We start from the raw sequence: 20,507 nt of genomic DNA on the forward strand, positions 1-20,507 counted from the left end.
AATGCTACTTACATTTTCAAATGCAGTATTCATCAAATTCTGAAAAATCCACGAGAAATCCTATTCCTTCATACTTGATTTTCTGTACTCATTTTCTAGGTATGGTACGGATATATGAGCCTATCGCACTAGGAGAATACCCCATTCAACCCGGTTCTTTATTAATAAAACTGCTTATTATTATGATCTTTTTAGTCTATAATCTCATTGACCAAATAAATGTTACCGAGAGTGCCCCAGCCTTAACTAAATGTGTTTACTTACAATGAAAATATTATTCCAGGTGACAAATGTGCCTATTTGTTATGACAATACTATAAACAAATATTCAGATTGACCAGCGTAAAGCTTCATGTTATGTACAGCTGGAAATGGAGATATAAAGAAACAAATGCATCTGAAATTAAATTATATTTGGAGCATGCACACGTTTTGCAGTATCTGAAGATTTATATTTTGGATTCCTACTGCCAGTAGCACCCATTTAAATAATAACTCCTACGAGAAAATAAGACAGTGAAGCATCATTAGACAAAGGATATTTTAATGCTGAACAGACATCTAGAATCCGGAAACGAAGTAGGATCGCCATCATACTGGTATATTTGGGTTCACTCTGTCACGAAGGCCAGCTACCTTGAAAGAAATTTTACGTAGCCGCGACAACACTTGAAAACGTGCCACGACTAAGCCCGAACACCTTTACTACTATCCGTTCAGAAAAAATCTGTACGCTTTCATTCGACGCTATACGATTTGACTCAGGGCAGAATTCAGGCTAGCCTGTCACTGGGCCGACTTTTCAACATGAGACATCAATAATACGAAATGTAAGTAAAAACCATTCGGCTGAAATGTTCGCTGGTATTGATTTTCAGTTTAGCCACTTCGGCTGGGTAAAACTGCCGGCCAGTATATAACACACACAAGTTGGGGAGAGTTGATTTAGAGGCTCGGTTAAGCAAGTAATTCACTAGATCATATATAATCTATGACGTATCTTGATTCTTATGTAAATAACCTATACGTCAATAGACGATGTTTCACTGCAACTTGGAGAAACCACGTAGACCTCACGAGAGCAAATCTCCAAACCCCCTTTGGAACCCCGGACATTTCTAACTACTCAGTATAGGAGACATGAAATGTCGAACATTCATAATATCGTTGACGAGAACAAATTGAGAAACAGATGAAGGTGATAACAATATAAAATTCGTCTGATTACAGCTCTGTTCACTACAAATACCACGGAAGCACTTCGTACCAGGGGTGTCCTTGACTATCTCAAAAATTGGCTCTAGAGACAAAGGAAAATTACGAAGATTTTCAGTCAGGATAACCGGAAAACCTCCCGAGGACAAGTCAAAAGCGTTTCTGCTTTAAAAAAATGTAGGTAATTTCGTTAGAAAATTACGTTAATTGAAAATTTAATAATAAATAAGAGCACATAGATGATAATTAGTAGCAAGATTATGACTGTAATTTATAACACTCTTTTTTCCAGGAAGACCAATTAAACTTTTGTCAAAGAAGACGACACAAATTGTCCCTCGAAAACTTAAAACGCTGCTTCGTGCAAAAAGACCTGAAACGTCGTTCCAACACGACACCTACTTCGTGAAATTTCCATAAACACTTCATCCGTTCGTCATTTCCAAAAATACCCTACACGTTTCAATTAAACTTGACATTGGATACTAAATGTAGTTTTGAAAATTGAGTTTCGGCCCTTATCAGCCTATAATAACTGTATCCTATTCAGTAAACATTATAAATTTTTATCACATTTATAAAAAAATTGTCGAAACGTAAATTTATTATATAGCTCCAGTTTAATAATTACGTCTGTCAACAACAGATCTGCATCTGCAAGAAATGAGTATCAACACGAATGAAGGTCACAAAATGTGAAAGAACAATTTTTTTTTTATAAATTTTAAAGCGTCTACACTTTTCCGCTCTGTTCTTTTTTTTTCGGTAGTGGACTTTGAAAAATGTTTCCGGTTCGTTGCTCCTTGGCAATGAACATGTGATGGAATGAAAGCGGAAATGTGGCATGTAAGTTCTTAGAATTATACCTGAACTCAAAGCACAACCAACATAACCTCAAAATTAACTATTACGAAATTCGAGCTGCCGAAATCTTCAATTTCAGTCTTATTGTTACACAATGCGCTTCGCCTTGAACACTAGTTTGTTCCTAGTCTATCACAATCAATGGAATTAGTTCCTCAAAATGAAAGTAAATGAAATTGTTGCAGAAACACGTAATGGAAATATGAATTGGACTGGATCCCGCAAGAGGAACATGGAAAATTCAAGGACAATGTAACTTACTCCGTAACTGAACTTGTCTCGTTCGTGAACTAAGCAACCATATTTTCAAAACTACAAAATCTGTATTCAAGCTGTCAGAATCTAAAAAAATATTGAGCCGTCTTTGGGTGTGTTCAACAAATTTAAAGCAAAGATACATTAACATTTTTTGTACCGGGAAAACATAATTGGAATCTTAAACCTCCCTAAAATGAGCAGAGTCATCGCACATTTCAATCATAGTAACACACGCAGACAACAGCTGCTATCTTTAGACTGACGCACAAGCATGTCTCATATCGAGACGTGTTCATTTTGTAGGTGTCAGTTCGCGTGCTTATTTTCAAGATTCATCTACAATAACAGGAGTTAATTTTTCGATAACCCGATCATGTTCTTCACAAATTCTAGGTCAATTTCCAAATAACAGTTCATCTGATTCCGTAGTTGTATTCATTGTAGAGCTACTCTGATGATAAAGACATTTCTGTTTTAATGAACCCAAGTGTTCATAACATTGTTCACAAAAGCCCGTTATTACTCTCCTGAACCACATGAACACGGTTCAAACCTTTATTCCTGCAGAGATCCTTTTTGATAGTATCCTCTCAACTCTGCTTAGACCTCCCAAAAACGACAATCGCGAGAACACTCTTTACAGTTGAATTTGATCTCGCTAGGACGAATGACAAATTGCCTCTAAGCTACTGAAAAATGGGGTGCAATTACTCGACGCTATTGATTTCTAAACACACTACTTTAATTCTAGTTTGATAAGTAGGCATTTTACTTTCTCCATAAGAATTTATTGGAAATAAGTAGTTTTTTAAGATTCCAGGAAGCCCTGGCTAGTCTATTTAGATTTGTGTCTGGCACAATATGCACATGACGCCGTAAGTCCAACGGTTTGGTATGCTGGTTCTAAATACGGAGTAGCAGTTAGAACAAGGACAGCCGGACCCCTGTGCGAGGCTAGTACCGGTTCTGTAATCAATACAGCTACTATGCCCCTCATTTGGCTTGTCACAGGGTGTTCGACAAAGGTCTACGTCTTGCGTCAATAAACAAGTTCTGTTTATCTGGTGTAATGTCTATAGTCCAAAGTCCAACTTTATCAGCATTTCAATTTATGAATCACTACATGCAAAATACAAGCGTAGGTTCTAACAGCCATTTTATCTTCATTTGCCGCTTATCATAAATTCCACTGTCCTTTGTAAATGTAACGATAAGGATGTCTCGAAAGTGTCGTCATCTTGGTTAATATTTCATATCTACATATCCAATAAATTTAGGCCTTCTGTAGCATAAAGTAATATAAACTGTACTGGAAAAATCAATTCAGTAGCAATTATTCTTATGTCAGAAAATTTAAAAGGCAAGCATGTATTTATAATGCAAAATGCACGTTCAAAGGGACTTATCGAACTTGATAATGTAAATTTTACTGAGGAAAATAAAATAGTCGTGATTTCATATTTTAAAGACAAATTGTAGCGTGGGTATATGTTTCTTGTTCACGTTTGCTTTATATATCAGCACATGGTCTCAACAGGATAAAAGAATGGAAGACGACAGAGAGACCGAGCAAATAAGGTGTCTATTAATTTAGAAAATATAGGCTGAAAGTTTGGATTCGTTTCTACATTTTTACATTAGTACTTTCCTGCAAGGACTGAGAAAAACCACGAAAAACCTCATTCAAGATAGCTGGTCCTCAGGCCATGATATGACTAGAGAATTCTTTTGTGGATGGTGATTGGCAGTTAATGTTCAAATTGATGTTTTTTTGCATGAACAATACCTGTGAGAATACAAGGAACGACGCCATCTTTTATTGTTTCGTATCTCTCCTCTCATGGCAAACACCGGAGGCGATCACCTTCATATGGCATACCATACCCTACCCTACCTTACACAATCGGAGAAAAGTACGGGGGAATGACCACCACATACTGTAACGTAAGGCTATTATAACACAGGTTCGAAAATTCACACCTACGTGTACCTGTATCCTTACGATGATATCTTCTTTCTTTATCAAAGGGCTATCTTAAACGCAACAGACACGTACTTTTTACAAGATATTTTCACTAATATAAATCCTTAATTTGCAATGGGGCAAGAAGCCCGATGAAACCAATACTGGTAATCAACAAAATGGAAAGCAAAGATAAAAACTAAACTCTTGAGTTTCCACTCATTTCAAGTTTTTATAATCAAATGTCAGGATTTATTATTGTGACTGGTTCTTATAGTTTAACAATGAAGTTTAAAAATAGCTGAAAAGATTTTTGAAGATTGTGGAGTGCTTAAGAATATTATTTCAGTATTTGCCTGAAGAATTCCAGGAAACCCTCAGTTTAGATAGTAACCCAGCTATGGTTCAAAGCAAGTACCTCCTGCATGCCAGTCTTGAGTATTAACACTGCTACTCCAACCTGGGATGACAAATTGCAATGACAGAATAATGTTTACTCATTCTCACGAAAGATAATATTAAACCAGACTTCAGTATGGCGAGAGTGCTGAACTCGAGCTCTACTTATCTCGATAAACCACTGTAGACTAACACAAGTACACACTGTGAATCAGAGATGACCGGAATGGTGGAAAGTGACACAGAGTCATTTTTCCAACTTTCATGACACCCAGAATATGGAGATTTGGAATAATGAGATTCGGTGACCATGTTGGCCAGCTCTGTGGATAGCCACGGACAGGCCATCGGTCAGTAAACTGCTCATTCAGACCCATTTTGCAGGAATCACGAGTGTAATTCTGTTTACTGCGCGAGATTTGTGGTTTTTGCGGTGGCGAGAATGAAGATCACGTTTGTCTGGGATTTGACACTGTATAGATTCATCAGTAGACGCCAGCATTTAGGAGAAACATATTGTCTTCTCCAGCCCATCAGATGGAGAAAGTATGTTTCTCTGAAACATTTGAATCTATTGGTGAGTCTACACAGTAACAAGACTCAGATCATCATGATGATGATTTTTGTTCAGATCATCTTGAATTTCTATCCACAGCTCCATAAGCATTAGACCCATGTTCATGTTATATTTATAGCGTAGAATGACCCCAGGAATAAGATATGAAGTCCCTTAACTCTCTGCACAGTAGAACTTCTTTTATCCAGAACTTCATATTTAAAGGAATTTGTGGAATTCAAATGTAGAGAAATTAAAGCAGTACAAGGAATTCCACAAATTACTAAATTTCTCATATTTAGTGCAGTCAACTTTAAAATTTGTTGTTCTTTCTGATATTTTCAAGAAACAGACTTACGAAATATGCATAATTTTCACTGTTAAAAATGAAATTCAAATTCATGCAAAAATTATGGTTATAGGCCCACATCTCACTTTCAGCAAATTGTCTGCTCCTCCAGTGACGATGATCATAACAATCTTCACTACCAACTTATGACTGCGGTCAAAATGGAAATTTCTCCCACCGTTTACTATCTAAAATGTGGATTTCCATCTTCATCGTAGAAGCCATGATGGTGAGGTTATTAGCCACAGACAAACAATTTTGTGAAAAATCTGCAAGTTGTGTAGTTATGAGGCGCTACGCATTCGTTTTCAGAATGCTCTCCTGGTGGTAACACTGATATCAGTTCTGCTGCTAGATGATAACGGTGTGTGCGTTTATATATATACAGTGTTACAAACAGTAAGGGACAGAAGGTAAATTAAAGTTTGTCCCACTAAGTGCCGTAAAGGCGCTTGGGGTGAGTGGAGGTTTAACTCCTCTCTTTCTTGACCTCGGCACTAGATGGGGGTGAGTGGTCAGCATCACGCCCCGGCCGGCTTTACCCCCGGTACCCATTGTAGAGGAGGCTGGGTGGGCCCCAGAGCCGGTCTGGACGCAGAGGCTAGAGGAAAAATCCTCTGCCCCCGTCGGGGATCGAACCCCGGCCGTCCAGCCCATAGCTAGTCACTATACTGACCGAGCTATCCCGGCTCATGAGGGACAGAAGATACTCTTGCATATTATTTAGTTACATCTTTCTTTGAGCAAAGACATTTGACATATCCTATATCAATGTATTTTTGATCTACAGGAAAAATAAAGTATTGTATTGGTGGTTGATGAAATCCATAAAACAGTACATTTAAAAGAATGAGTTTTCACAGCGGCGTTATCATTTTGTATTTTAAGTAAAATCTGCTCATGTTAAAATATCTCTGCTCTATCTCTTTTTCAACTTAAAAAAACCCTTCCCTTAATTTATTAATCACTAATTAGCAATCAGTTTCACATTCAGCTCCCCTGTAAGATCATACAACCAACATACACAAATTTATTATTTTATAAATTAGCAAGCGATGTCTAATATGTATCATCCGAGTAGCAGAAACATATTTCTGGATATGACAATCTTCATTAGGGGTCCGCAGTGGCCGCGCGGTCTGAGGCGTGGGCCTTGTGCCACCTGGTCGCTGGGACCGTGGGTTCGAATCCCACTCAAGCCACGGATGTTTTGCTGTGTTGTGCTGTCGCGTGTACAGGTAGAGGCCTTGTGATGGGCCGATCCCTCGTCCGAGGAGTCCTACCGAATGTCCATAGATCAAGCCAACTGAAAAGCTCGGGACCCGTAAAGGATACTGGAAAATGTAGAAGACAATCTTTATTAATTACACCCCGTTATCATCATAAAAAAGAAAAAATAGGGCAGATGAAGGTCATATGATTATAGATGAGCCATTTAACATTTTCTAATATACCAGAGCAATTAATAATGTGTTAATAATTACTGTACACATTTTAGTTGTGCATATGCTTCAAAGTCTGTACAGGATTTCCACGGCTGTAAGGCACGTTACGATGGAAATGAGTAAACGACAGCTTTGATCCTTGGAGACCATTTAAGTCCCATGGTTTTGTACCATTCTATATACAAACCCCACAGACCAAACGCGACACAGTGGCAATGAGCGGACAGTAGAGACCTACCTTCCCCATTACATCTTCTGGAGAAAATACTGTTGAAATGGGCATGAACAGTACAGGAAAATTGTGGAAAAGCCCCCAGTAAGTTGAAAATAATCTGCCTTCCTGATGAACAAAAGAAAAATGTCAACTGTACATGCTTCAGCATCTGTCAGTAAGCGCGATCATAAGAGAAGTACGAGCCTATGACTCCGGTAACAGGGAAGAGGGAGGAATCTGAAAAAAGCAGACCTCCCTCTTTGTAAAAGTAAGGGGACGTCTTACATATTGTATTAAGAATTTCAGGATGAGGAAGTAGAGAGAAGACTTTTTTGAGTATGAATGTCTTATCGTTAAAGATGAAGTGATGACGTAGCTTTTAATTGCATGATAAACCGTACTAAATGCTAAAGAATTAAGGAATACGAGAGAATATTTGTATAAAGATACTTGTAAATAAAAGAAGAAAATTAGTAAGATATGAGTGGGAACAGGGACATGAAAAGTAGGCTCCTAAATGTACAAATAAAGTCCGTGTAGCAACAGACATCAGAGAGCGGTCAGCAAAATCCAAAGTCAGACACGGACTCCTCTACAAAGAACTCAAAAAGATAAATTACAATTAAATGGCTCCTTTAGTAGCTGCTGCACACTTCACATTGTCTTTCGGGCTACCAGACAGAATGTTCATGAAACATGAGTGGGTTTTCAGCACCCCAAAACAGAGAGCTGTCAGTTCAAGTGACCACTAACAAGGGATGCAACACTTAACACGTGTTTCTTTGTCTCGGGGTATACAGTCTAAATGATTTGCATTCACAAGTCGTTATTTAGGATTCACCAAACACTTGACTGCAAAAGGGTTCTTCTTCTTCTTCTATGGCTCTCCGGTCCGTATTCGGTCCACGACCTCCTCAATTCTCCTCTTCCGTTCGGTCCTCTGTTAGGTCTGAAACGTCTTCCTTTTTACGGTGCAAGGTTGTTAGCCTTGCGACCAACCCCCAACCTGGAGGACCAGGGTACCTGCACCTTCTCGTGGTGGTGGGGCTTGAGTACCTCAGTGATGCTGGCGGTAGCATAGCTACTGGTAGGGTCCCTCTAGCCACTGCAAAAGATTACATTCACCAATAAACAACTTCATGGACTTCAAGGGTTTCAACAAATGCTTTCTGCATTGCAATGAAGTTTCTGGAGACCTACCTGTTCTTTTACGACCAATTTTCTTTGTAATTATCTGCTACAGAACCAGTTTTGACAATCTTGTCATATCCTTGATAAATAGTCAACCAAGAAGGTGGGTCATAATTGAAGTATCTATGAAATGTCTTTTTTCTATGACTGTGACTGAGCCACAACCTTCCTTTTTCCTCCAAACAAACACATGTTGCCATTTCAAATGTTTATTCAGCATTAAAATCAACTCCATACAAGGTGTAACAATTTTCTAAACCGTTCTGTATGAGACTACATGCAATAAATACAATTCAGTGTGTACCATGTAAAGGAATATGTGGCTAAAAAACAAGTCATTAAACAGCTTTGGAGTCAGTATGACCTCAGACATACTACTTACGAACGAAACACACAAATATCTTCAGTGATTGCATATGAAGGACTGCTCTGTGATATGTTCATAAGTTTAGTTTAGAGGAGCTATTGCTACAGGAATTATGACTCGGAAATATTAATTCCATTAAAAACTGCAAATTTTTTAAATAAATTCAATCTGATTTAGCCAATCAAAATGTAAATTGTGGAGTGCACTATACACATACACAACCTGCGTATGATTTTTCATTCTTATTTTCTTTACAATCACCAAGCTACACTTGAAGCTGCAACCACTTTCACATTTTTCTAATATGTTTCACATAGAAAGTTGCGATGGAGAAACAGCCTCCATTTATGGAAGTTAGCTGTGAATATATTGAATAAGCAGTCATGGAGGGGGCAAGAGGTGTGCACCAAGTATTGGTCGGGAAGCCTGAGGGGAAGAGACTGATGGGGAGACCTAGATGTAGATAGGAGGATAACGTCAGGCGGGATCTATGGGAGATAGGAGTTGAAGGAAACTGGATTTTGTTGGCCCAGGACAGGGTCCGGTGGAGGGCTTTGGTTAGTTCGGTAGTGAACCTTTGGGTTCCGTAAGCCATCCAATTAGTTAGTTAGTTTATATAGAAAAGAATGAAGGTGAGCTTTCACCAGAGATGTATGATGGAAATTCCTTGTGATGTAAAACAACAAAACAAATCTACTGCACAAGTTAAACAGAGAATAAGGGATAAAAGTGTTGAACCTTGTTTCAAGATGACAACAAAGCATTTATGAATTGTAACACATAATAGTAAATGAATTTTATGTATGAAAATATTACTAACAACTATCACAACACAAGAACTAAACTAAGCTAATCTAAAACAAAGCATACTAAGCTAAAGCAAAAACAAACCTCAAAAATCACAAATAATACAAAGGCATTCAAACTAATAAAGTACATTAGCCGACTATTTTCGCTATACATTTGCATTACTCATCCCAAAAACCTACAGACTTAACAGTTGTGACAAGGTATTTGTCAGAAGTATGTTTGGGAAGCGGTACACAATCCTGCATATAGATGTATGTACTGTGATCAATGACGCCAATATACATGCACATTTTGGGGATTAATTACAGCAACCTTTTTATGTAATAAATACAATAAATTGGTACTTTGTCTACTCTGACTTATTTCGATCTTCGTGTTTTACTCATACATATATTTACTGACTACAGCATAAATAAAATATAGTCACTCCATAAAATCTGTTGCAATCATTCGAACAAAACATAACCTCACTTTCGAGCACATACAATTTCCAATCACTACATATCACAATGGTACCTGTCTTTAACCTTACTAGGTTCAATTACAGAATCAATGGGGCCATTCCTACCGATTCTCTCATCACCATTCAATTCGTATATACATGACTGTCCTGGTTCATAACCTAAGAAACTAACCTAATCAAGCGTAATGCCATGAAATACTTAAATCGCATGAATAAATTACACATCACATTTAGTCACACAACTGAAACTCGTTTTCGACTTATGATAAATTACTGTCTTTGAAGTAATATACATAGAATTAATAAGAAATAGTTTATAGATCCTACCAACCCACGACACTTGCACCTAAATAAGATTTTTTGAGTAGTTACTACAATTACTTGGAAACAGATCTATTTATGTTTCACGCGACGGAAGGACGTGAAAATCGTTTTTTTCTGAGAAGATTTAAATTAAAAATGTCAGTCATTATAGTACAAATTAGCAATTTAAAAGAAGAAATTTGTAACTTTAACTAAACTTCATGCATTAACATGGTAATATTCCAATGATTGATAATATTTCATGATTTATTTTTAAATTCATTATTACGCAGTTATGTGATAGGCGGATATGCTTCAGTATACAATTCTCCGTTATGCAGCATCGCCCCCGTGGCCTAATGGATAAGGCATCGGTCTCCTAAACCGGGGATTGCGGGTTCGAGTCCCGCCGGGGGTAATCATATTTTGTAACTATTTTTCATTCTCAAAACTTCGAATAAGACGTTATGTTTGACAATTTTTGTTATGGGGCGATAGTTCGTGGCCTCAATAACCAGGTAGACATCCAGTTATGGGGTACGAAACTACTGCTGAATTTGACTATTGAGCATATTGTTTTCACACTGGTATGGTCAACTTCCATAAAATCGCTCCAGCAACATTAATTTATTAAAATACACTAATTTTTAATATCTGGAGAGGTATCGTACACCAACTGACCGTGTGGCCTAATGAACAAGTCGTCGAACTTAAAATTCGAAAATCCCCAGTTCGAGTCGAAAAAAATATTAATTTTCCGCTGTTGAGTTCTGTAAAGCATTATTTTTTTCAGTGTAGTGTTTGGCATGATTTCCAATACTTTTATATCTGAATAGTATTTCCATATTTTGATCTAATAGTTACTATCATTCTCACTCGACCTGCGTACATTACGCTACTTGTTGCCGATATAGCTTTCTGGGTCGGGTGCAATTTCTAATTCTTACCGCCATCTCTGATTATAAAACATAGGCAACTTGCATTGTGGAAGCGGAAGCGCTAACCCTATCGGTAAGCAGTTTCCTACTATTCCACCTTCAATATTCTTCAGTGCTTTGCCCTTGACCTCAGTAATCTTAATCTTGCAACGAAAACTACTGGTAAAAACCCATATATAACTGTAGTCTTTCATTTGCATTTCGTATGGGTCAACATTATATTAATTTAAATGTAACTTTTGTGACATTAAATCAAAACTGACAAATATATCTAAAATCTTCAACCCAGTAAAATGCCTTTTCCAAATAACTAATATTACAGTACAGCAATACCAATTTTCTGCTCTAATAAATGTAATGTAAGACAGATTGTCATTATTACCAAAACATTACTCACAACAATAATTTGTATTCAACTGCATAATCTGTTACTAATAAAAATAAAACTGTTTGTTGTGCATAAGATGGATTACATATATAAATATAATGAAATATTTACTGGATTTAATTGTCACAGTGGGACACATATCAGAGAAAATATAAGAATTTGGCAAAGATTCCTGTTTGGTTTTTATTTATCTTCAAGGTGCATATCACAGTATACAGAGAGAGGAAATTTGGAAGGAATTACACATGTAAAGACTGTTGTTACAGATGGCAAAAATTCAAATGTTTAACATGGTAACACATAAGGTACTAAGAAGAGTAACAGTATGACAAGACAGTGAATTACTGTAGAGAAGAAATTTGAAAGTGCTGTTATAGTGTGTGTAAAATTTTTGGATTAAGTATCAGTTTTGAAAAATGTGTGGTTGTGAAAAAAAAAGTGCAAAATATGAAATCTAACAATCATTAAATAAAAGAAGTGGAATGTTTAGAGTATTTAGGCAGTAAAACAGTGATAGATGGAAATGTTAAAGAAGAAATTACAGAAAGTGTAAAAATGCAGGACAATGAATTAGTGAGAGACATACTCTGGGAACTCGAAATACCTAAGAAGGGGACAATATGCCTATCTCAAAGTTACAACACACATTTTAACACAAGGAGAAGAAACTTAGACATGTACTAGGGTATATATTACTAACGTATAGTAGGTACAAGATTGGAAAGGTATGGACACCAACACTGCAAAGGTGTCATTCACACCATATCACATACGTCAGTATTGCATCAATGTGATTTGAGCTCACTGTTGCATCTTCAGTCATTATTGCATTAATGTCATACCAGGCCATGTAGGTTGAGTACCCGCAAGAAAAATGTGAAGAACACCTAGAAATCAAGAGATAGAATAATAAGCAAAGAAACTGTAGTGAATATAAAGACAAAAGAATGCTTTAAACATGGAAGTTAAATCAAAACAACCAAGAGGAAAGATGGCTGTCTTCTGGGTTGCTGTGCCATGTTGCCTCCAGAGGGAGACAGCAAGCAACCCAGAAACAGTAGACTAGGAAAGATGTCATACAGATGAAAGGAAGGAAGAAATTCAAGAAGAGGAGCTGCTGGAAGGCATAGACAAATGGAGAGGCTTGGTTATCAGATGTCCCACTTAAAGTGCACGTCTTAGAAGGAAGAAAGGTCTATTATTTATTTGCAAATTTCAGTATTTGTTATGAACTCACAAGGCAAAATAATATATTTACCTTTGAATGTACTCCAACATTGCAAATGCCTCAGAAATGCTGTATTTCCATTCCTTGAAATCATTAGTCTCCCTGGCACACTTAATGATGATTAATTTAAAATTATGATCATATCTAATTCATGGAAATGAGGAATCTATGTAGAATAATATCTTTTTGCTTCCATGTGGTCTTCCATGATCGTGTAAAGTAATTCATTATACTTTTGTCTCATGTGCATATTTATATTAAACAGTCAGTAACTCTTAAAATACTGTACCACAAACCAGTTCCTGACAAAGCAACAATAAACATACACAACTTTCCTTGGAATTCCAGGTAGCTGTTTCAGCAAGACACATATGGGGCTATATTTGTTTATCAAGAGCTGCTCTCATCTGAACAGGAAAAGTTATAATCATGAGAAACCAACGAAATATTACTTGAAGAAATGTGTGTATCTGAGTTGAGGAAAAGAGTGTCCGGAGATCCTTTAATGGATGTGGGATCACTATTGTCCATTTTGAGTCTGGTGGCATTATCAGTATTTAATGAACTATCAACAGCTTGAATATTCCTGCTTCCTAATTCTGAATTCTCACTAGATGTCTTGTAACATGTGGAAGTGTCAATAATCACATCACTAGTAGCAATCCCTCTGTCCATCTTTGATGGACATGTTGTAACATCACCGCTGTCAAAAATACAAGTGTCTTTGCACTCAGAAACTTTGTTATCAAGTGATTTTAGTCGCACACTACCCAAAATAGTAAACTTTCTGAGACTGTTTTCTGCAGACTCCTTATCAATATTTGGTCCCCTGCTGGATTCATCAAAGCAACTCAGTGATGCATCACTGAATTCCTTCTGTTTGTTAGGAGTCTTCTTTGCTTGGATGTCTGTAATAAAAATAACAGAAATCACAATTTTCACCGAGCTACCACCAGCATAGCTCTTGGGATCACTGAGGTACTCATGCCCCACCATCACGACAAGGGGCAGGTACCTGAAATAGCTGTTATGTTTGTGAAACTCCACCTTCCTCATTACTGTGTGAGGTATTTTTGATGTAGATAAATGATTTTCCACTATAAACAAAACTACAACTTTAGTAATTTAAAGTAACAGTGATATGTAAATTGTTGAAACACTAGTGCAGCTGTTATTGACAATATTATGGCAGCTGGAACTGATTCTAAATCACAAATACAAACAGGATTCACCACACAAAATGCAGTTTTCATGGCATCTTTAAATTAATATGTGAAACACTCAGAATGCATTATATTAACAATCACCATAACATTTTTGCATATGACAATATATTTTCATGTAACACATTTTGAAGTAGACTCACAGAGTTGTGCTGCCTTTATCCTATCTTCCTTTGTCTCTGGCAAAAGATTTATCTGCAGACTTGATTTCTGAAGTAGAGCTGCATCTTTAGCATCCCTTGCTTTTAGCTCTTTGCTCCTTTCCTACAAACAATGCTCATAATGAATTTAATATTTACATTTTTCCGTCATAATTATAATTATCTCACGGTAGTGACTTGAAGCTGCTAATTCTAAAGTCCATCACTGGACATAATCCTGACCTAGTTTCATTCTCATATGATTTTTACAATCTCTCTTAACCATACATTTTAATATGTGCACTTATGTCACATGTAACATGAATCACGCGAGGCCAAAAAGGAAGACAAACATGACGTCTTTGTGAGGCAAGTTTTTCCACAATGTAAGACTTGAGGTTCTCACAGCGGTGAGTATGAAGATTTCTGTCTTCTGGGTTGTTGCGCTGTGTAGTCTGGTCGATGTTTACCAACGTTTCAGAGGTCATACTGCCTCCGTCATCAGGGCGATTAAAAATATGAAGATTTCTGTCTTCTGGGTTGTTCCGCTGTGTGGTCTGGTCGATGTTAACAAACGTTTCAGAGGCCATACTGCCTCCATCATCAGGGCGATGACGGAGGCAGTATGACCTCTGAAACGTTGGTTAACATCGACCAGACTACGCAGCGCAATAACCCAGAAGACGGATATTTTCCACAATGCTTCACAAAGTCTGCCTACAAATGAATTTAAGAGAAGAAAACTTCCCTACAAAATCAACATAGAATACACTGTAGAATTTTGACAGGGAAAACAAACACTGAATACTATAGATGTAAAAATTATCTTAATGAGAGAAAATTCTTTTTAAGTACAAAAGTCACTTACCCTGAACTGCTGTCTAAGCACACAATTGGCTGCATAGTCATCTTGCCAGACTTTCTGTCGCTTTGCTGTTAACTTAGCGAGAGTTGGCTGCATAGCACCTGCTTGACTTTTATCTGTATAACCATGTTCCAATTTGAACATTGCATCATCATACAGCCGCTTTGATGTATTCTTATCCTCAGGTACAACTTGCTCATTCTCTTTTGGGTCCCAACGGTTCTCTTGCCGTCGTGCACCTGACACGATTATATATTCACTTGTCTGCAAAATATAAAATCATTCATTATGAATATAGTTATCTGTTGATAACAACTTGATAAATGCTTGTTTAATGTGGAGAAACAATGCATAACACCAGCAGTCACAAGTGTACTAACAGGACTATGGAGATGATTAATAATGGGGGAAAAAAAACTTTATTTAATTTTATTCTTGTTGCAGTGTTGTGTTGTACATGAAATTCTCATATCAGAATACACTAGAAATAGAAATATATTCATAGTCGCTATGTCTATGAGAGACCATGACCATGATATTTATATAATAATAATAATAATAATCCGTGGCGTAACAGCCCTCTGAGAGCCAAAGCCGACTAGCTGGCTGCTGGCCTCACGTTCACATGCCTAAGCAGAGGTGAACGATCATCCAACCAGATATAGGGTGACTTGTGGACAGCATGACGAACCCCCAGCCATTGCTAGTTTTCATGACCGGATTACGCTACCCATTGCAGCTCCCCAATTTCCTCACGATGCTGGGTTGCCATCGGTCCCGTACACTGGTCAAAAAATCCCATGAGAAATTTCTTTCCCCTAGATTCGAACCAGCACGCATTCTGTATCACCGGTCTGAAGCATGATGCCTCAGACCATGCGGCTACGGCGCAGAATGATATTTATATAATAAGAAATTTAAAAAATTCCTCAAACACTAGCTGGTCATAAAAGTATTATGGTGTAACTTACCTTTGGCTCAGTTTTTATTTCAATATAGTTTGGACAAAGATGACATCTCATTCTGAAGCTCCATATTGGGGTAGTGATGTACTCACCAATTCTCTTCTTCTCAGCATTATAACTGCAACAAAATAGGTGGGTGCTTATTGAAATAAAGAAAACTAATTATACTGTTGATGGCTTGAAGATCACATTAAGTTTCACTTTATAATTGATATATAAAAACATAAACTGAATACACAACTATGTTAAACATAAAATCATTAAGTGACTTATAACTACTTTAGTAGCACAGATAAGCAAATTAAAAAATTGAACATGGATGGTTTACATCAAATTTTGTTTAAAAAGATTAGAAATTTTACTAGTTCACTCACCGAACACCCATGCCAATGTGATTTCCACACCCATTGCACCAAATGTTGAATGGCATTTCAAAGCGGATGATAAGTATACCCATACCAATTTTTTTAGCACGTTCCCTGAGGGCATGGGTTCCCAAGAACTTGTTGAGGCCACCTTTCTTGGGGTCATAGTCAGGTGGGTAATAGTGATTGGTACCTTTCCGTTCTCCCATTCTGATTTATTTACAGGCTCTGCAAGTTAACAAACAATATTATCTTCACAGTAAAAATCATACAATATAAAAAACTCCAAATTGTAAATGTTTAATGTATTATTGTCACTGTTTCTAAAGCTACAGTGATTAATGGCATGGAAATTAATAGGATGTGGACAAACTGTTGTCTTTATAGTCTAAAAAATGATTTGGGAATTTTTATAAAATATATGACATTTTACTCTTCATCCATTTTGGGTTTGTAGATTTGCATTGACTTCTTTGCTGTATGTCTTATAGAGCTGATGGATGTTGATATGGTAATTATGATCTAATTGTCCTATTTTTAAGCACTGCATAGCATATATTTGAGGCAACTGTGAAAAATTATAATAAAGTCAAATATTTTCTGAATACAAAGAAGATGCATTATGCATATAACACTAATTACAAAGAATCACAAATTAACTCAGATTCACCCACTACAAAACCAAAAGGAGTTTGATTAGCTTTCCAAGAATATGTTTTTGAAAGGGGGCTATACCAACAAAACCCCAAAGTAGTTCATGATTCTAGTGTAACAAACAGTGAATAAGATGAACCAAAACCTACAACAATCGGTAACTGATTGAAACACATGCAGAAAATGTTCACCATAATATCAATTTTACTGTCAAATTCTACCAGACACTCATGCTGGCAGATCAGTTCCACATGAGAACAACTATAACAAATCTACAAATGTGTTGAAAATCCAGATCAGTCTGACGTAAAGTAAGGCCATGCCACAGCTCAAGCAACTAGTCACTTGCTTAACATTGTGGAGGCCTGGGTTCACACCCAGGTCAGTCTATCTGGAAATTGTGAGAGACAAAGTGGCATTGTGCTTGATTTCTCTCAAAGTCCTTCAGTTTCCTCTGTCACTACTATTCCGCCACTGCTCCATAATGACTCGTGTATCATCTGCGGAATGTGCAATAGGCTCATTACAGGCCCAGTTCCACAGCCTCACCCATTCACAACAATAAAGGAAAATTATAATGTAATCCTTACAACTGGGTTTGATATTCAGGAACTGCTAGAACTGTATTCTAGTTGGATTTCGTAACTCTGGTACAATTAAGTAACGTCGTAACCCTAAATTCGTAATATGCAATACGATCTGACAATTTAAAGACATTATTAAAATGTTACTCAGTTTAGTCATATAAGAAGGCAGTGGTCAGCTATAACCGTTTCTAAAGTTGGGCTATATTTACAATTACTAGGCCTTAATTGTAACACAACTATTCTAACCTAACGAAGCTTGTAGCCTGTCACAGAGTTTGGGTTTTATTTTACTGTAGTTAGTAAAAATTCAAGCGGACCTACCTCACACACAGTAATAGACCGCTGTAATCTGAAGCTGTACTATAATTGTAAAACGGGGGGTCCAATTAACACACGAAATGTACCAACCCAACTTTTATATACATCACTTCATTGATAATCTACACCAATACACATTTTGTAATCACAATTACCAACATGACAACGCTGAATATAATATAATTGAGGTGTTGCCTATCCTGCAGTAGCCACCACAACAAGGCCAGCAGGTTATTTTTCGATCGTGGCCATTTAATGATGATGTTTCCTAGTATTGTTGGGCACAGTTACTACGGATTATTTATGATCTTGAGGTTTTCATACAACTACCTGTATGTAGATTAGCCGTCCTTTGCTCTGAGGCCAGCCACGTGCCGAGTCAGGGTAACACTATCACTCATTCTATGGTGCAGGAAATCCTTTGAAAAGTCAATTATATACCTGGTTGGCCAAAGATTAACCCACTTTTTTATATAACCCGAAGGTTCATCACCATGTCCAGAAAAGCTCGCCACCGGACTCTATCATGAGCTTCGTCCAGGTCCGAGGCACTTTTAGACATTTTGCAACAATGTTTTTATGGTAAGGGATTGCAAGCCCCACGTCCAACCCCCAAGCTGGAGGACATTCCCTTGACATAACATGGGTCCAGTCAGGGTCAAAATGGGAGGATTCACAGATTACAGTTCTCCCTTAATTATCACTTGTAACAAGTGATGGAGGGTATGGGGGGGGGGGGGGGTGTAATACCACATCATGTACTTTATAGCGATGGAAAAATCTTATTACTCTAGAAAATGGGAGGATTCTTCAAGTTCAACTGCTACCACAGGGATGGAACAACTTTTAAGGAAAGTGATAATGTTAGCAGGATATACTCAAGCAGGCTATCACTATCATCCAAGAGTCAATTTGCAACTACATTTACTAAACTCGATCAAATCCATTATTGAGATTGCAGTCCACTAGTGCTAAGTTATCAGACATTTGGTTTTACTTGCCAAGTCGTATTATGAACAGAGTACAAGTGTTTGTATGTGGTGGGGTTCCTGCAAATGATTGTTTAATTTAAATCTACACAGGCATTTAACAAGATATGAGTTGCTTGAAAATTACCAGAAATAGCTACTAAACTTAATGAAAACAACAGTCATTTCCATAAGAACTTCTAGCCACATTTGAGATCTCATATTTAATTATTTATGAAAACTACGGCCAAGCACTTAAAGCAATTCCTTTTTGCAGTAACAAGCTGGAAAAAGAACATTTTGGATGCAAGGGAGTGGGAGTGGGTGAATAAAAATGATTAGCACTGTATTATATTGTGAACATCATATATTATAAAATCATTTTTTCAGTTCTATTAATTTACAGTGCTGCAAAATTTTTTGAGAATGGTTTCCATTCATTTTGTCTTATTGTGAAAAGCTGCAGCAAGACAAATAGATAGACCCTGAGGAGAAATAATAAAAGAATAATTATTTTTATACAGAAATTATTTCTACTGGTTCTATATAAATTTTACTTTTGACTGCTCCACAAACATTGCATTGCCTTAAAAAATATAGGTGTGTTATATTATGCAGGAAATGGGCTTAAGAAAAATTAGTCTTTATATTTAATTTACAAACAGATCAGAAACAGAATTCTATGCATAAAAAGAAAGGATTTACATTCATGCTTTAAACTGGCTGTTGTGTAGATACAGAAGCAATAACAATGTCTGTAGGCATAAGTAATTAAGCAACATCAATATACATATGGACTAATGTTACCTTCTAATTAAGGTACCAATGCAGAGAGTCAATCATAGTTCTGTGGATGAAGGAGTTTTGAAAATGCATAATTTGTGAATGAAAGTATGTAAAAAATTCCAAATACTCTTTCTTTGACTTAATTAAGGAATTATGAAGGCCTTGGTAACACATCCTGGAAATTTAAACAAATATACTGAAGATATTTAGTGTGTAATTTAGGACAAATAAGTTTTTTAAACCATCCATATAAACATAATTACCCATATTACTTCAGTCTTATTTTCCTCTCATACCAAAGTCATTTGTCAATAGGACAGAAGTAAATATCTGCAGAGTGATCAATTCCTAACATCATTCATTGTGATTTGAAATGTTTGATTAACACATACATTTCACATTAACCTTCTATATGATAATTATCATATTAATAAATCAGAATTTGTCACAATCAGTTTTAGGAACAATATAAAGCCTCTTGCATATGGAATTATGCAATTTTACCAGATAGAATGGTGTAACACTTATGTATGAATGATGATCTGGTGTTACAACCTTGCAGAAATATATTACAGAACAAGCCTTGCACCCTATTATTAATAAATTACAAATACAAGAGAAAATGTTGAGAACAAAAACATATATAATACATGAACAGTGCACAGGTGTTACCTTGTACAATGTG

The 20,507-nt window shown here is 36.7% G+C and overlaps 1 protein-coding gene, 2 long non-coding RNA genes and 1 other non-coding gene across 6 annotated transcripts; 2 read left to right on the top strand and 2 right to left on the bottom strand.

Annotated features, from left to right (window-relative positions):
• The first annotated feature begins 563 nt into the window (after positions 1-563).
• LOC110833521 (uncharacterized) lies at positions 564-2,819 on the top strand. The gene is made up of 3 exons (XR_002544233.2): positions 564-830; positions 1,231-1,392; positions 1,508-2,819. It is a non-coding gene; the product is annotated as an uncharacterized LOC110833521 (long non-coding RNA).
• Positions 2,820-6,356: 3,537 nt separating this feature from the next.
• Positions 6,357-10,829, bottom strand: LOC110833527 (uncharacterized). 2 transcript variants are annotated; one of them, XR_015537054.1, is made up of 3 exons: positions 8,464-10,544; positions 7,288-8,368; positions 6,357-6,938 (listed from the first exon to the last, which is right to left on the bottom strand). It is a non-coding gene; the product is annotated as an uncharacterized LOC110833527 (long non-coding RNA). The 2 variants fall into 2 exon arrangements; XR_015537053.1 differs by having other exon boundaries at positions 6,455-8,368; positions 8,464-10,829.
• On the top strand, positions 10,743-10,815 carry TRNAR-CCU (transfer RNA arginine (anticodon CCU)). The gene has a single exon. It is a non-coding gene; the product is annotated as a tRNA-Arg (tRNA).
• Positions 10,830-11,881: 1,052 nt separating the features above from the next.
• Positions 11,882-18,230, bottom strand: LOC110833526 (coiled-coil domain-containing protein 130 homolog). 2 transcript variants are annotated; one of them, XR_002544235.2, is made up of 7 exons: positions 18,072-18,230; positions 16,519-16,737; positions 16,151-16,262; positions 15,183-15,443; positions 14,318-14,438; positions 12,982-13,859; positions 11,882-12,610 (listed from the first exon to the last, which is right to left on the bottom strand). XR_002544235.2 is itself a non-coding variant. In XM_022071700.2 (6 exons), exons 2-6 carry the CDS (start codon positions 16,716-16,718, stop codon positions 13,342-13,344), a joined length of 1,212 nt encoding a protein of 403 aa, XP_021927392.2. In that variant the 5' UTR covers positions 16,719-16,737; positions 18,072-18,230; the 3' UTR covers positions 11,882-13,341. The 2 variants fall into 2 exon arrangements, 1 of the variants encoding a protein (XP_021927392.2); XM_022071700.2 differs by having other exon boundaries at positions 11,882-13,859.
• Between the last annotated feature and the right edge of the window lie 2,277 nt (positions 18,231-20,507).

This window comes from Zootermopsis nevadensis, unplaced genomic scaffold (genome assembly GCF_977971745.1).
Source record: "Zootermopsis nevadensis isolate Lab colony 2312 unplaced genomic scaffold, Znev_1.0 Znev_ptg000025l, whole genome shotgun sequence".
NCBI classification, from domain to species: Eukaryota; Metazoa; Arthropoda; class Insecta; order Blattodea; family Termopsidae; genus Zootermopsis; species Zootermopsis nevadensis.

What these genes read in the sequence shown, in the direction of transcription:
- LOC110833526 (XM_022071700.2), bottom strand. Translation starts at nt 16,718, where the DNA reads ATGGGAGAACGGAAAGGTACCAATCACTATTACCCACCTGACTATGAC. An exon ending in AAATAAAAACTGAGCCAAAG is followed by an intron (nt 15,444 to 16,150) that starts GTAAGTTACACC and finishes TATATTTTGCAG; the next exon opens with ACAAGTGAATATATAATCGT. An exon ending in GATAAAGGCAGCACAACTCT is followed by an intron (nt 13,860 to 14,317) that starts GTGAGTCTACTT and finishes TTTTTATTACAG; the next exon opens with ACATCCAAGCAAAGAAGACT.